Raw genomic sequence first — 17,155 nt, 5'->3', positions numbered from 1 at the left:
ACAAGCAAATTCAACATAGTCAGATCGACCCTTTTTCGTATAATGTCATGGCTGCTTTAAACAAAGAACCTCGTTTTAGAAGTATGGAATACGAGTCTTGGTAAAATGGGTACGCAAACCCGGGCCGTGGCAAAATAAAAGCCGGGGCAGATCGGCAATCGTCAATTCCAAATACGCATTATTTTGCAGCAATATTTACAGCAAATTCAAATATACTGGTCCATCAAATATCCTGAAATTTTAATGAGATTGGCAGATTATTAACTGCCAATCTTTTGTTTTGCCCAGGCCAAGTCTTGTCTACCCATTTTACCGGATGCCGAAGCTATTAAACTGATTGAAACACGCCTTTCCTTTATTATTATTTTCGTAATAACTCAGATTTGAAACAGAATTCGACCTTAATTTTTGCAATTTATATTTTCCTTCTCATAAGGATAATTTATGCTAAACTTCGTTGAATTGGAATCAGTAGTTCTTCAGAAGAAGATTTTTAAAAATGCACCCCCCTTTTTCTACAGTTTCAAAGTTTTCTCCGCTTTGAATACAGATCGGACTTTTATTTCTGCAATTTATATTTGCCCTCCCATAAGGATGCTTTGTGCCAAATTTGGTTGAAATTGGATAAGCGGTTTTAGAGAAGAAGTTCAAAATGTAAAAAGTTTACAGACGGACAGACAGACGGACGGACGGACGGACGGACGACGGACAAAAAGTGATCAGAATAGCTCACTTGAGCTTTCAGCTCAGGTGAGCTAACAACAACACAAATATTAAAACCTTTAAATAATGATAATCCCTCGCACATGGCCGAGGAGATCCCGCGCAAGTGACCTCTACATGTACCTTATCACGCGTGCATGTTTGGTATTTTGTACGAACGCAACTATTTTTATTATGTTTTAAACTATTATATTGGTTTCAGATGAACAGATAAATCAGTTTTACTCGTACAATTGATTTAGCATTGATTTATACGACAGCGTACAAGGTAATTTAAAAAATCAAATCAAATTATGATCAAAGTGACATGTTTGCGGTAGACACGATAAAAGAATGCCCTGAATTAAGGCATTCGGTGATTATTTTAAAGAATATTCACATGAGTTTTGAAACAAGTTTTGTTTAGATTCTATCGGTCACATATTAATAACTTCTGTAGTATTTCTACATGGTGGTTAGTTTCATTGTGAAAACGAACTTATTTCTGTGTTGCCCTCCCACTGCCCCGCTGCCAAGTGCTCTTTTTTTTAAATTCCAGATTTGTCGAAAATCATTTGATAGTGACTTCTTCTTATGTGTAACATTTTCTCCTGAGCGTGTTTCTCTTTCCCATCCGTTTTTTATTCGGTCAGTCTTTGTAAATTTCAACTTTCTTTATTGCGTAAATTCAATCGCCACGTGCTACCGAAAATCGTGTGTCACTTTGAACAGCGCAAACAGCTCAGAACATATGTAGCCCCAGCTTATTTATGGCTGCAGATCATCAATTGTTATGTAATTCATCAACAATTCGAAGGGTGCTTTCTTCAAAGTGGTCAATTATCAAACAACAAGACTTTCATTTTCACATTAAAGGTGCGAGATCGTAATCTGAGAACGTAGCTATAATAAATTAACATGTCGAACACGCTAAACTTCTATTATACATGTATATAGTTACATGTATGAACAGAACAATATATATTATAATTAAAAGTTTTAAGTCAAATGTAATTTTTTCTTTGGATAAGATGTTATGAAATACGACTACATTATGCTATGCAGGTGGTCGCCATAGAAATCATCAAAGTATTGCAAGTTAGGACAGATTAGTTTACTTGACTTACAGACTATAATATAGCGACATATCTGCCTCAAAAAAATATATGCGCTTCTCAAAGTTACACTTCAGTGAGATGGACATGTGTTCTTGGGGATTTTCTTTATTGCTAATTATATGAAAATTGATTTAAAAAAAAAAAGTTTTATTGAAGTTGTGTGGTATGAGGATGTCATGCAACTTAATTTACTTACAGTGGAATACTAATTTTAGGTCAGCAATGATTACCCAATCTATTAAAATACAAGATAAATAGAGAAGGCAAATATTGCTTGTGACATGTACGTAGTTTTTTGATATATTTTTATGATAAAGCAGAGAAAAGCAAAAAAAATAAAAACAAAAAAAAAAACACAAAAAACAAACATGGAACTTGCATCAAATTTACTTCATGTACATGTTACCAAAAATCCGACCGAATATGCGCCTTTGTCACATTTAATTAAATAAACTGAAAATAAAAACCGTAACACCATTATTTTTCGCTTATTTTTATTGAAGTTTCTCCCTTTTTTTAAAAAAATACATACGTAAACTTTCTCCGAGAGAATAACTGTTGATCCGATAAAGGAGAAAAAACTGACTTAAAAATAGGGATTTTGAATATTATTGCATCGTAGAGAGAAGTAATATTCATTTCTGTAAATAATGTTATTATATTTTACGTTACATAGCGGTGTCTGTATATCAGGAGTAAAATTTAGACGCTCACTCATGCATAAATTCTCCCGATGATCTTTGATAGCTGATTATTATTTTAAATGTTCAAGTCTACTCGTATTATCAAATAATATCAGCCCTGAATAAATTTTCAGAGATGGCATCAATTTTGGCTATTTACCAAATTTTGACAGCACGAAACAAATTCAAACTTGCACATAGTCTTTAAAAAATTAGAAAGATTTATTTACAGAAGTTACGTGTTTTTTATGCACGTTTTTACGTACATTTCCTTACATGAATCATGAGTACATGTAATATATAACAATCCATGCTATCCTGAAAAATTTAACTCGCCGTTAAACTTCTCATTGTTTAAACCCCTGTCACACTGGAGCTGCGTCCTCACAGCGATCCCTCTGCGTAATTGAATAATGTAAAACGCCATGGTAAACGAACTAGAGTCTTCTACAGCGCCGTAACAACTCAACGGCATCTTCGTTCGCTGCAGTGGGATATCCTAGCCTAGAACATTTTAGAACGCCATGCGACGGCGCGCACTTTGAACATGCACAAAGTATGCGCCGTGGCTCTGCGTTCCGATAAACACGCCGTAGAAGTGGAGTAAGGTCGCCATGACAGCGCCGTAAAGTCTCCAACAGCGCATGTGCACGCAGTCAGCGCGCATAGCACCTGTGGATGCGCGGTAAAAACTCCTAGCACGTCATGAGCGCTCGGCGGATACCCAGCGAGAGGGCAGTCAATCGCCATGTAGAACTCTGTGAAAACGTCGTTGAGAGCTCTGTAAGAACGCCTTTCTGAATTTTCCTTTCGATCCTACGGCGATTCCATGAATTTTACAACGCCGTGAACACGCCCTGGGAACGCAACTTTGTGTGACAGGGCCTTAAAGAGTTTTCAAAACAATTACACAAACTGTGTTCGACAAATAGTTTTCTTAAAACATTTTCTTCCTGTCTTTATACAGGCTTTCAATCACAGCACGTTTTTATAACAAAAGCAGAAGTGAAATTTAAGTCATTAGTCATTATAATCGTTTGACACCAAATCACATAAATTTTCATCTCGCAGCAACAACGGAAGACCTACTCGTGGCTTTGCCACGAGCTCTGCTCTAGTTTGTAATATATTTACAGTTAAGAAAATTTCAATTGTAGTGTAAAATTTTATGGGATTATTCTTGATTTTAATGGCCATTACCTCAAAAAGTAGGTCATTGACCTACTTTTTTGAAAGTGAAAAATACATCTGGTCAAACGTATCTGAAACTAACTCTGTATTTTTGAATAGTTAATATGTTCTATAATCACTTAATTACTATAAATCAAGATATGTGACCTGCCTTAAAAATTTTCACCGGATCAATATTAAACTTATCCGATAATTAACTGGTCCACTGCCTGGCTGAGATGGTATTTTACTAACCTGTCCATCTCGCTCTCGCCTTTTTCGTTCTTCATATCTTTGATTCTTATAAAAAATATTTCTCCATCTGTCCAGAGTTGATCTAACACAATTACCTCTATTATGTAATCTCCAAATTTCCCGCGCGAACAGATGGCGCTCATGCAAAAGTCGTAGCATGCGCGGATCTTGAATGATGTCCCGGCCACCATGGCCACCCGCTCCTGGAATGAAATTTGCAAAGCTAGCTATTGAACTTTATAGACTGTTTGTTGGATACCCCTTATGCACTCACAGAAAATATCTATTGGATATATGTGACTTTATGTATTCATTTATTTATTTATTTTGAGATTGTTGGAAAATTCAATCTTCTTGAGCGCTTGTGTCTTGTCGATCCTTGAACAGCGTATCCTATAGTATGATAATAGTATGCTATATACTAGTGTGAACTTTTATTACAGACCCCTGTGCGCCATATATGTCTCTAAAAATTCTGGATCCGCCTATAAGTCAAACGAAATATAATTACCTTCAACTGTTCAACAGCTGTTCAAGGATCGACATAGCTGCAGGACTGTAGCTCCCGGTCTGAAAAAATTCGGATGGACGACCTGGGAGCTACAGTGCCTCCCATAGTAAAAAACTATGTCTAAACGACCTGTTTAAAAGACTATCAGAAGTAAGTGAAGTGACGATATCTGTAGTAAAATGTCCGAGGAATTTTTTGGGATCAAAAATTTGTACAGAATGTGTTCGTAAATGAGATTAATCAGTCCAAAACTAGCGCATTTAAAAATTTTTGTGCGCCGTAAATTGCAGTTTTTTACTATGGGAGGCACTGTGGCTCCCAGGTCGTCCATCCGAATTTTTTCAGACCGGGAGCTACAGTCCTGCAGCTAGGATCGACAAGATGATACGTAGCACACACAAGCGCGGAAATAACACTTTTGCTTTTTTTAATATACTATGTCCGATTTTTAAAAAAAAACCTGAACCTCTGGTGGCTTTATAAATTGCTCTTGTCGCATTGTCATGAACTACAGCTAGGGGCAAAATATTTGTAAGCAGGGGGTCTGCAGTCTATACGCTAGGCACATTTTCTAATATTACGGTGGCAGAAATTTTAAGATAGTAGCCTATATGCTTACAATGTATTGAATGTATTAGATTTAATACTTCAGTCATGAATTTGTATAATTGAACTTACAAATCTCTTTTAGGGATACATTTTGATTTTGGTTTTTTTCTTTCTACATAAAATTAAATACCTGTGTGTATTGGGAGGAAATCAAGGAAATTGAAAGGTTAAATTTTTTATTTTCCCCCTAAACGAATTGTACTTTGATCGTAAAGAAATGAATAAATTAATTTGTACCATATGGCAGAGACATAAATAAATGTAAATTTTGAACTGTCAATCTATTTTTTGAAAAAGTGAATCACTGCGACTTTTTTTTTTCAAACGTGATTTAAAAAAATATATATTTGTAAGCACGTGCATACATTGCTTCAATGTGTAAAGTATTCCTTTACTGGCAGAACCTGTGCTGAAGTTATGAACAAATTCACCGAATTCAGTTTTATTGACTCTCAATTTTTCCTCAGAATTTGAACTAAATTTAACTTGAATTTTTGTATGTTGATAATGAACAATAAACTTGTTTGGTAATGAACAATAAACAGTTGCAACATTGAAATCTGTGTTTTGAATGGGTTCAAAAGGATGAATTAGTATGGCGATCTTTTTCCGGATTTTTGTCCGATGAATTTTGGTTTTTACAATAAACGGAAGTTTACAGTTGCGAAGCGAAGTCACTCGGAAGTGGAAGTCGGAAATCTTTCAGTTTTACAGTTCTCTTTATCATAAATTTAAAACACATGATACTTGAGAATGGCTTAACTTCACAGTCATGTCTTTTCCAGATATTCATTCTTGCATACAGGTAATATCGGTTTGGAGGATGCAAAGTTTTCATTTCACAGGGGTAACAAGTTAACAACATGAACAAGGAGGTTAGACAGATAAAAGAGCAACATTGTAGGTATTTGTGACCAATCATATGAAAATTTAGGTGAGATACGGAGCGATATAATTTTTTTATTTGCTACGAAGCCAGTATATGGGACGAATTCTATCGTTAAACGGGGCCCGTAGGACATCTGTCATTTTAACGATAGAACATTCTATCTACAAGGGGATATTCTCTTGAGAGGTGTACAGGCATAGCCTACATATGGTGGCATATTGATCTCTACCCCTTGTGTGCAAGTTATTTTTCTATCAAATATGTTGACATGCAAGATAAATTTGTTGACATGCAAGATAATTATGTCAAAATGCAACAATCATGTTGACATGCAAGAAAATTGCACTCGGATAAGAATTATACAAATTCTCAAATATCTCCCACGTGACATCCAAGATGCTACCTTTTTATGTCGACATGCAACTTATTTATGTCGACATGCAATTTATTCATATCAACATGCAACTTACTTATGTTGACATGTGAGATGAATATGTTGACATGCAACTTATAAGTTGTATGTCAACATAGTTAAGTTGCATGTTGACATAAATATGTTGCATGTTGACATCAATAGGTAGCGTATCTAGCATTTTGGATGTCACATGTTGGCGATATTTGAGATTTTTTATAACTCTTATTTGATTGCAGTTTTCTTTCATGTCAACATAGTTTTGTTGCATGTTGACATAACTATCTTGCACGTCAACATTTATCTTGCATGTTGACATAATTAATAGAAATTCAAAAATAACTTGCACAGAAGGGGCAGAGATATGCCACCATACCTACATATCATGATATGCCTGTCCACTTCTCAAAAGAGAATAACAGACTGTTTTAATAATTTAACAAATCTTTAATTTAAAATTTTGTAGTTAACTGCAGAAAATGAAAAGCTGAAAAAGAAGTGCTGGAAGTTGAAAGTTGAGAGAGATGACCTACAGACAGAGCTGTCAACAATAAAACACAAACTGCAGAGAGAGGAGCTGCTGAAGAACTATGTCACAACTAGAGAGTGAGGGCTACTCCTTAATTATCAAATATCATTAGATCTGTATTTCTAATTTTTAGGTTTTTTGTCGACTGTTGAACTAAGAAGTTATTTAATTCAAAATTCACAAGAAGTACATTATTGTACCGATCATGACACTGGTCAAGTATCAAGCTGTGCTGAAATTCCTCTATATTTGCTGAAGTATAATGCACCATGTTTTTGTTGATGGTGCAAACCAGAATGTAGCAGTCACTAAACCTTAAGCCAGACCAACCATAATGTCGCAGTCATATACAGGTAAAATCTTTAAAAGATCTGTGGGCATGCGTGATTAACATCATTTATTTATATATGAAATGGTTTTTAGGTCATCAACTCAAACTGAGGGCATTAAAACATGGCAGCCAATGATAGCTGTGAAAAAGAAAGAGGAGCCTTCGTTCAAAGCTGATGCAGAACAGACAAACAAGTATGGACAAGAACAAACTAATGGGGGGGGGGGGGGGGGGGCATGCATGATCGCAATTAGAGCTGAAGTATATAATGTTTACAATGATATTTCTAATGGTCAACCAAAACTTGAATGTTTGAATGTTGGTTGCATGTACATACAAGGAATGTACCATTAAACATTATTTAAGACAACAATTATCAAAATGACAAGAATTTAATGTTTATAACATGTTCTTAAAAGATATGCAATTTAAGTTTTTATATCTGTTATTTTAGTTGAATTTAATTGAATTAAATGCTATTTCAGTACGTTGCCTCTCAGTATAATCTTAACTGAATAATTTCTTTACAGACTGTTGTCTCTGCACAATCAGATGATGAGGCGATACGAAAAGGAAGTGAAGATGAACATGATGCATGTGGAAACCATCACAGATTTGAATGTGAGTGTAAATTGTCAGAAAAGTAATCAATTGTTAATATAACTCAGACTCTGAAGATTAACTAATTAAACCAATTCATGTCATCAACTAAAATTAATAGGAAATCTTGTGTTAAAAATAAACACTGAAAAAATAAGATAAGATGATTTAGAGTAATAGTAATGGTCAATAAAGCCTTGGATAAATGTTTTACTGTGTACCTGTACAGGAACATGTTTATTGTACATGTACCAGTAAGTTAACACAAGGGCAGTGATTTAAACTATGGAGAAATACATTTGCTATTGTTATCTCAGTCTGTCAATTTATAAATACCAGTAACAATATGCAGGTTACTCAATAGGCTATGATACATGTATATTTTAGATTAGAATATCAGATTTGGAGCGGCTCTTAAAGGAAGAAAAGAACTCGCGGATGTCTCTTGAGCGTCAGTCCATGAACCATCAGCCAGTGAGGAGGCTTGCAGAGCGACCAGTGTCCACAGACGACCCCAAAACAGGTCAGGGCCACTCAAACGGGGGACAGGGGATTCATATAATTAATATTTAAATATGAAATATAAAATCATACAAATGTTTTGGTCATATTGTGCGAGATTTTGAGAGAACCCTTTAGTTCTGAAACCCATATTTATGAAAGTCCTAGAGATGAATGTTGTCTTTATATAAAATCCATATTGTGAATTAAGTTTAAATTCATCTTATTCTGAAGGAATGAAGTGGAAATATGAGAAAGTAGTCAAAGAGTGTGAAAAAATGAAGAAAGAAAACGAAAAACTGAAGACTGAGCTGAAGGGTTTGGACTTTGTAAGTACATGTTTAATAAACTGGTAATTTAATGTATACGTATAATACATGTATAATAAACTGGTAATTAAATGTATACGTATAATACATGTACATGTAAAATAAAATGGTTATCAAATGTATACATATAATAAATGTACATTTACGTCAATAACAAAATAATAAAGTGTCATAGTCAATGCAAAGAAGTATATTTACATCTACCAAGTATGATTCCCTCTATTTCTTTCGGAAACTTTAGTTAATTCATAGCTGTATAGAAACAGTCAGGCTGAAATCTACAGGCTCCGTTTATCAATTGGTCGAAACCTTCAGCGAGTTAAGAAAAACCATGGACTGCACAAAATAATCATGATGATGTCAGTAAAATTCCATAAGAGACGATTTTGCTGTTTCTTTTATCTAACGTACTGATGTACATTAACTGTAATTAAGTTAAATTAACTTACTTTTAACAATCAATTTATTAATTTGTTAAAAGAAAGATGTAAATATAAACAATAAAATGCTTTCTTTGATGATTCATGCGGATTATGAAGGTTGCCACCTTCATATACCGCATGAATCACTAAAGAAAACATTTTATTGTTTAAGTAAACTATGTAAGTATACAACATATATTTCATACTAGGTTATTTTTACCCCTGTGTTTTATTGCCCACTCACACTTGCAATAATAATGTCAAATGGGCCAGAGTGGGAGAGTAAAAAATTCCCTGGATTCAGTATATATACTGTATTCAGTATAATATATACTTACAAATTGAATATACAGTCAAACGTCGTTATCTCGAACTAGATGGGACTGGTTAAAAACTTCGAGATATCCGAGTATTCGAGATATCAAGGGTAGAATTCTAAAAGTTTAACTGTTTAGAACCTAAAAATCACTTTGACATATCAACTGTATTCGAGAAATCGGTGTTTGAAATACCGAAGTTCAACTGTATAATTATACTTATAAAATAAATTAAGCAAATGCTGGATGTTTTGAAATATGTTACTTATAATATAAATTAAGCAAATGCTGGATGTGTTGAAATATGTTGTCATGTCAGGTTTTACATATCTATTTTCCAGGGTTTCTTTGAAGAGATAGAGGATCTGAAATTTGGATTGAAACAGGCAACAAAACTAAACAAAGAATATGAAAAGACATTGAGGAAACTTTGCATCCAGTTTGGAGTTCCTTATCCACATCCAGAAAACTGCCTGAAAAAACCAACGTGACAGTGACAGAGTCTGGAGAAGTGTGATTGAGAAAAGGAATAAATCAATTCATCGGATTGCTTTACTCCACAATAGTCTTTCAATTCATTCAGTGGATGCACCGAGAACTCAGTCGGGTTTTGCAGACTGTCTGCTTTCAACAGACACAGAGAAAACAGCTTACACAAATAGGGATTTATCCTGTAATGTTTTTTTTATAAAATGTAGAAAAATGTATGTACATGTATGTACCACATTATTGATTGTAGTAATTGTGTTACAGTACACTCATGTATGGTAACCTTATATGGTAAACTTCTTTGATAACCTTTTATGTGCATTTGCAATGTTAATTTGTGTTGAATACACAAAAATATACAGTAATAGAAAGATTCTTTCAGATCATAGCACATGTATAGTTAGGTAAGTGAATAAAAAGTAAAAGAGTTCATTCCCTTACTTATGTTTTTGTTTGTGGTTTTTTGTACTATAGAAAGTTTGACAATATGTAAAAGAAAGGCCTCCATTGATTCTGTAATAGTTTCATTTTCTGAGATAAACATAAATAAACATTTTTCTCTGCTTGTACAAGCTGAACTTGGACTTGAGACTCTCATAATCTTTCAAGCTGAAACGGAGTGATTTCTTTGGTTGTAGTTAACTATATAATTTGTTAATGAATGTTTTTTGAAATTATCCAATATTGTACAAGTTCAGCCATCTAATACACCTTAATTTTCAAACAACCCATTATTGAACGGTAAATGTCCATGCAGTAGTTAGCATTGTTGAGGTGCACTTTCAAACACCGCCGCCACGTTGACTAGGATGTAGGCGAGCACGGAGCCGAGACACGCCCCCAGCTGTGTGGCACCACCCAGATAAAACAGCGCATGCCTGCCGACCAGGCGGAACAGGACGGCAACGCACACCTTGGTGTAGACGAACAGGGTTGTCTTCCCCACATAAGACACTACCTGTGAAAGTATGCAAAAAATGAGGATGTAGTTACTATATAATTGTCTACCTACAAAAAGCTATTTAATGTACCTAGCGTTTCATTTTCATATTATTTAGTATTACTGGATTGATGCTAATATAATATTCTTCCTGCTGTAAAGTGGTAATTTTGTACATACCATCAAGAACGACCCCCCTGTAGACCCAACGAAAGGGGGGTCAGGACTCATTCCCGCCAACACCAAGAGATACACAGAGAATGCCGTGCCCAAAATCGTAGTCCCCATCAGGACTCTGAAAGATTTGGCGGGAAGAAAAAATGCGACAAGACACGCCAATGGATTGGCTATATTGTCGAGGATGGCAGACAAATGGAACGCTTTACTTCCATACGGTAGCGAGGAATAAGTATTGATAGAGGGTAAAAATCCGTTTGCAAGGAAACTGACCCAACATATTACAACCAACCAAATAGCCTGAGTCGCATTTGTCATCACTTGATCCCGTTTTTCCACAAGCACTGTATGTATTGAGTCTGGTTGGTTGTCTGAAATGTCTTTTTGCTGCATTTGGCAAGGCATTATGTTAGAAAAAGAAGAAGACTTTGTTTTGTGTTCTGAGCTTGGTAAATGTTCCTTTTTGCAGATTGGAGCGTATTTGAGTAATGTGAAAGAAATCCCGCATATCAGCATCATGGCTGCTAAAGCCAAGAAAAAGTCTCGAACCGGAAAGTTAGGGGGATTTGACACCTTGGCTAAGTGATAGCTGGTTATATTAGTTGTTGTATTTAATGTCGACGTATTTCTGCATTCCGTCTGTCCGACGCCTTGGCCCAGCGCAAGCATTCCGGGTACAAGAGCACTTAACCCTTCCCCTATATACAGACCTGTCATGTAATTTGGCTTCAACAAAGACATGAATGGTAGAAAGATGACCGTGGAGGTACAATCACAGAGACTCATCAAAAAGACGAATATAAACAGCGCTACACTATGTTCGTCCCCTCCCACCAATGATGTCGTCTGCCACAAGAAAGCTGACATCACACAGGAAGTGACACCCACTATGATGATGGCGTAAGTGACGGCGGTTTCTTTGAGCCATCTTGGTCGAACTTTGTTGAGCACTAGCACAAACACTGGACCGATGTTGGATAACTGCCCAATCAGAGATAAATAGGAGGAGAGCTTCCATTGTTCTGGAACAAAAGGCACGATAGTTGGTAGTTCCACCCATACTCCATTAATTGTGAGCCACGACCCAAGTCCAAACAGAATTGTCAGAGAAAATACGGGTAAACTTACGTCCACAGGCTTAAAAAACGAGATCAGTTTGTTGACCGCCATTACTTGTTTTGTAAGCTTTGTTTTGTAAACTTGTACGATAACACAAGTGTTGAATCGACTTTGTTTGAATTAGATAGGACATTCACACTGATGGCGTGTCCAGACTTAATACTGTTACATCATGATACCGGAATCTGAACGTGTAGAACCCTCGAGACAGTACACTCATGCAAAATTATCAAAAATTATCATACTAACATTATTATGTTAATTCTTCATAAAGGTAGTAAAAGATACCTTTGTTAGCTATACAATATATTGTTTACGTATTTTGAGAAACCTTATCGTGGTTTATAAAGCGAGAAGTGTCCCAAGTTATAAATCTATTGTTAGAATTCAAGACTGAATGCAATAGTTCACTTAGAAGGAGCGCATTTAGTTTTAAATATTTTATGCATCTTATTTTTTTTAGCTTAAAAGTAGAAAATAAGATAAAAAAAAAAATGAATTTAATTTTCAGCCACGATTTACGAGTTCAGTTCTGATAAATGATCTTAAAAAATCATATTGCAATAATCATATTGCAACATTTCACACAGTGGTTGTGTATTAGTTTTGGTGTGTTAAGTGATCTAAAAAAACAACATTTTATACAAGTACATTTTGTAAGTACTATACTTGTATATACAAGTGCGTTTGTTTGATCGCATTGTGAAGTCGTCTTTTCTCATTTTATCATCTGTAAATTTTCGTATTTTGAACATACGTTTTTTTTTTGTTTATAATTTAAGAAAAGAAGTTCATTACACTTTCTGAGATAATGACAAAATTGTGAAAATAGATTTAATTTATGTTGTAAATTCACGAATACAAATGTATATCTATTTAAAAAAATAAACATTTTCTTCTGTGGTGAACTGTTAAATTGGAAGGAATATGCCAGCACAGAGAGCAATGCAGTTCATGGTTCCATAAACATGCACTGGATACTGTTGTTTCATTGTCATGTTTAAACTTTGCTTTATAGGTTTTATTTAATGTTTTAACATTGTAAACTAAATACACTTGTGTATAGATAAAAACGCAAGTAGTAATTGTAAAAAGATAGATAAAGTGGGCGATAAATTGGTATGCGAACAATATTGCAACATATAAATTCGGCCAAACCCCATGTCTTATCTGTGTCGCATGCATGTGATAAATAACGAGACATAGTCTTTGACCCATGGGATATCAACACTTCTTCTAATGGCGTCCTTTCTCCTTGTTTTTCTTGCCAGTCTAGCCCAATATGGAGTTGTATGTGATTTCCATGGCAACAAAAGATTTATTTTCAATCCTTCTCCTGCCACCCAGACCTCTCCCGACCCAGCGTTTATGGCGGTGGAGCTCCAGTATCTCCGTGAGGAAGTTCACCGTCTGAGTGACACAAACATACATCTGTCGGTACAGAACTCCATGCTGACCTCACAGGTGCAGAGTCAAAACGCTCAAATACAAACTCTGAAGACTAATTTAACCAACTTGGAGAACTTACGAATTCACGAAAATGGTGTCTTTGTCGATAAAATAAACAAGATGGACGCTATGGTAAACGATTCCAAAGCTTTGGTTGCTGGTTTGACAAGGAATGTTAGTAGTTGTTTGCTAAACAACAATCATCTGGAAGAAGCCTTAATCAGGACCAATAATAAAACCAGCCTTCTCGAGAAAAAGCTGAACGATTCGCTAGTCACACAGAATATGGCTGTTCAGACGGCCGTAGAACAATGTCGTCAGAATGAATCTGCGCTGACTCAACATCTTCAGGTCAACATCTCAAGCTTACAGCTGAACTGTTCTCATCAACTCCTGCTGTTAACGGACAACGTTTATCAGCTTCACACCGAGACAAATTCTCTCATGGCTAACTGGACGTCATGCGTCAACCTTAACTATCAACTCCAGTCAACGATAAATGCCTCGCAAAACAGAAACCAAGTGTTGGATCAAAAGCTACATGACCTCAGAATTGAAAGAGACAATCTCAGCTTGGCTCTGCTGCAATGCCATGGGCCGAAGCGAGGTTTGTCTTGTTCATTTTTTTCGTATAAAATTAGAAAACTTGTTTACATATAATATAAAGCTAGAGAAGCAAAAATCAAGTTTTTTCAATCACATCATAAATGGATCTTTGAAAATTGAAATTTATAAATATATTTTCCGTAGATTGTGGACTAGACTTGGTTTTTCTGGTGGATGAATCGGGAAGCGTGGGCCAGGATAATTTTGACATTTTGAAAGATTTCATGAATAGGATTATCCAACATCTTAACATAGGACCACGTGACAATCAGGTGGGGATAGCGACTTACGCGAGCACCGCCCAGAGGGAGTTTGACCTCGATTCCTACTCCACCAAAACGTCCCTTATTCACGCTGTACGAAACATTTCCTATAACCATTCGGGCTTGTCATTCGTGTCACGTGGTCTTAGACTGGTAGCAAATCATTTTTTCAATGGGACCCACGGGGATCGGGCCAATCACCCCAATGTTCTCATTATTCTAACAGACGGAGACCCACTGGATCCCTCTCGTGCAAAACTCGAAGCCTCATCCCTGGAAAGCAGAGGGGTCGAAATTTTTGTGGTTGGAATCTCGCGAGATGGCACCAATCGGAATTTGATTGACTTGGCCACTGATTCTAGTCACATCTTGCCTTTCTCAGACTTTGGAGACCTTGACGGACCAGCATTTGCCCAGGAATCCATACACAAACTGATGGCGGCGTGCCAAACTGTATAGTGTATACTTCATTGTATTGGTATAAATTGCTGAATGCTTTTTATATATTGTTTGATCAAGTCATTTACTATTAAATTGGCATTAAAGAGTTCCCATGTATTGATTCAGGTCAACTGTGAAGTTTCTCTGCCTTTATATATAGAGCGAGTTCGATCACAAACTACCATGACTACGGTCGCCGTAGTTCGACTAAGATGAGATCGAACTCACTTTATTCCGACTAAAATGAAACCGTGGTCCAACCAACGGAGAGACTCTGGTCTGTCTCTAGTCAAGTAATTTAAAGATGGCGGCGGAAAGCGAAACCTCCAAATTTTGCTTATTTAAAAGAGCACAACATGCAATGTGTTAAATTTTAGCTCACACACACATATGATTTAATGTGTTTACAAGAAATGTTCCTTCTTTTTTCATGAACAATAAAATTATTTAACCAGACATCGACCAATGTGCGTTCGAACACAGACATGCGCACCAAAAGTTTTCCTTACTACCGTGGTTGAACTCTAGTTAATGATCGAACTCGCCCATTAAAAAGTTTGCTTTAAATTGGTAAAAATGTTTAATATACTGTAATAATTTTGGCAGACAAAAATTGCGTAAAATTCATCAAAATATAAGGTTTCTGAAGGTAATGACGTCAATAAAATTTGCTTGATTGTGACGTAACACACTAGAAAGCTGTAGTTTATTGTGACGTCATAGTATCACCAAAATCGTAAGACCGTAATGGTGTAAACAAACAGAGCGTACAGAGATGGTAAATGAAGGCGATAAAGAGGAAACGGAGTCGCAGGGAAACGACGACACTGCCTCAATAACCACCGCCAAATGCAAAGCGGGCAAACGGTTCCAGGTAAACAAGTTCACATGGTCAAGTCTGTCCATTAGATTAAAATAGATAGGGTTCTTTTAGCATCGCTGGTTATTATTGTAAATAAAATTCCCTTTTTTTAATGTAATTAATTCAAACTTGTATTCAATGTGCTAAAAGATTTTATTTTTTGCTCAAGTTACATTTTTATTGATTATTTTAACGTACTAATTGCATATGGTATTTTATACGTTGATATACCAAAGATATAATAGGCTTGTACACGATCTATGATCTAAACTGTACATAACGCATTAGTTAGCTGCAGACTGTAGCGTAGGTTAAGGGTCTGTTTTAGAACTTGTACCTAATCCCACAGCACCGAAAAGATAATGTTGATATATTTATACCAAACAATGTCTGAAATAGCTGAGATTTCTCTTTTTTTCTTCAGATTTTAGAAAGTCAGGGCTTCATTGTGGGGAAAACACTGGGCCAGGGTTCTTACGCGTGTGTGCGGTCGGCTTATGACGTGAATCGAAAACATAAAGTAGCCATAAAAATTATTTCAAAACGAAAGGCGCCTGACGATTTTCTACAAAAGTTTTTGCCGCGAGAGATTGAAGTGATCAAAATTCTTAAACACCCGTGCCTCGTCTCGTTTTACCAAGTCATTGAGACTACCACTCGCTTCTTTTTGGTCATGGAATTGGGACATATAGATCTTTTGGATTATATCAGAACCAAGAAGAATATTCCGGAGAAGCAGTGCGGGACTTGGTTCCGGCAGTTCCATGAAGGGATGTCCTATATGCACTCCAAGGGCGTGGTCCACCGCGACCTCAAGTGTGAAAACGTCCTTCTGGATAAGCACTACCACCTGAAGGTCACAGACTTCGGATTTGCCAAGAGGGTTCCAAAAGTCAAAAACGGCGAGTTTAAGCCAAGTGAAACTTATTGCGGTAGTTATGCGTATGCGCCGCCAGAAATCCTAAAGGGAACCCCATATGATCCGTTCTTCGCCGACGTGTGGAGTATGGGCGTGGTGCTCTTCACCATGCTGTACGGAAGACTCCCGTTCGACGATTCCAACCACAAGAAGTTGCTGAAACAAGTTCAACAGAAGGTGGTGTTTCCCGCCAAACCCGAGGTGTCCGAGGAGTGCCGAATCCTTATTGTCAAAATGCTATCCAAAATGCCCGAACGAGTGCCTCTCTCCAACATCAAGTTCGATCCATGGTTCAAGAAATTTAGCACCGAGGAAGAGAGACCGGCTACAGCAGGAGGGGCCACGGCAGGGGAGGAGACGGGCCAAAATGTGGAGGCGTCCTAAGGGCATGGTCTGCCTCAAAACGCTATGCACACACACAGTTTCCATATCATGCTCATTATTTACTAAATTATTTTAAATTTTCATCGGCAAAAACTGTTTTAAAGTCTTACTTTATTGATACTCTTATT

The 17,155-nt window shown here is 36.4% G+C and overlaps 4 protein-coding genes across 4 annotated transcripts; 3 read left to right on the top strand and 1 right to left on the bottom strand.

Moving 5' to 3' along the window:
* Nucleotides 1–5,729: 5,729 nt before the first annotated feature.
* Nucleotides 5,730–10,292, top strand: LOC128190188 (centrosomal protein of 290 kDa-like). The gene is made up of 7 exons (XM_052862126.1): nt 5,730–5,853; nt 6,816–6,955; nt 7,302–7,403; nt 7,740–7,830; nt 8,197–8,332; nt 8,545–8,639; nt 9,720–10,292. The coding sequence occupies exons 1-7, from the start codon at nt 5,821–5,823 to the stop codon at nt 9,867–9,869; spliced, it is 747 nt and encodes a 248-aa protein (XP_052718086.1). The 5' UTR covers nt 5,730–5,820; the 3' UTR covers nt 9,870–10,292.
* Nucleotides 10,293–10,408: 116 nt separating this feature from the next.
* LOC128190187 (solute carrier family 52, riboflavin transporter, member 3-B-like) lies at nt 10,409–12,988 on the bottom strand. The gene is made up of 2 exons (XM_052862125.1): nt 10,988–12,988; nt 10,409–10,825 (listed from the first exon to the last, which is right to left on the bottom strand). The coding sequence occupies exons 1-2, from the start codon at nt 12,152–12,154 to the stop codon at nt 10,628–10,630; spliced, it is 1,365 nt and encodes a 454-aa protein (XP_052718085.1). The 5' UTR covers nt 12,155–12,988; the 3' UTR covers nt 10,409–10,627.
* A 131-nt stretch (nt 12,989–13,119) lies between these two features.
* LOC128190186 (uncharacterized) lies at nt 13,120–14,919 on the top strand. Its single transcript, XM_052862124.1, has 2 exons — nt 13,120–14,159; nt 14,303–14,919. Exons 1-2 carry the CDS (start codon nt 13,343–13,345, stop codon nt 14,878–14,880), a joined length of 1,395 nt encoding a protein of 464 aa, XP_052718084.1. The 5' UTR covers nt 13,120–13,342; the 3' UTR covers nt 14,881–14,919.
* A 622-nt stretch (nt 14,920–15,541) lies between these two features.
* LOC128189278 (testis-specific serine/threonine-protein kinase 4-like) lies at nt 15,542–17,145 on the top strand. Its single transcript, XM_052860833.1, has 2 exons — nt 15,542–15,736; nt 16,149–17,145. Exons 1-2 carry the CDS (start codon nt 15,638–15,640, stop codon nt 17,025–17,027), a joined length of 978 nt encoding a protein of 325 aa, XP_052716793.1. The 5' UTR covers nt 15,542–15,637; the 3' UTR covers nt 17,028–17,145.
* The last annotated feature ends 10 nt before the right edge of the window (nt 17,146–17,155 follow it).

The sequence above is a fragment of the Crassostrea angulata genome, chromosome 6 (genome assembly GCF_025612915.1).
Source record: "Crassostrea angulata isolate pt1a10 chromosome 6, ASM2561291v2, whole genome shotgun sequence".
Classification (NCBI taxonomy): domain Eukaryota; kingdom Metazoa; phylum Mollusca; class Bivalvia; order Ostreida; family Ostreidae; genus Magallana; species Magallana angulata.
Note: the sequence above shows the minus strand (reverse complement) of the source record. Positions and strands in the feature narration are given on the sequence as shown.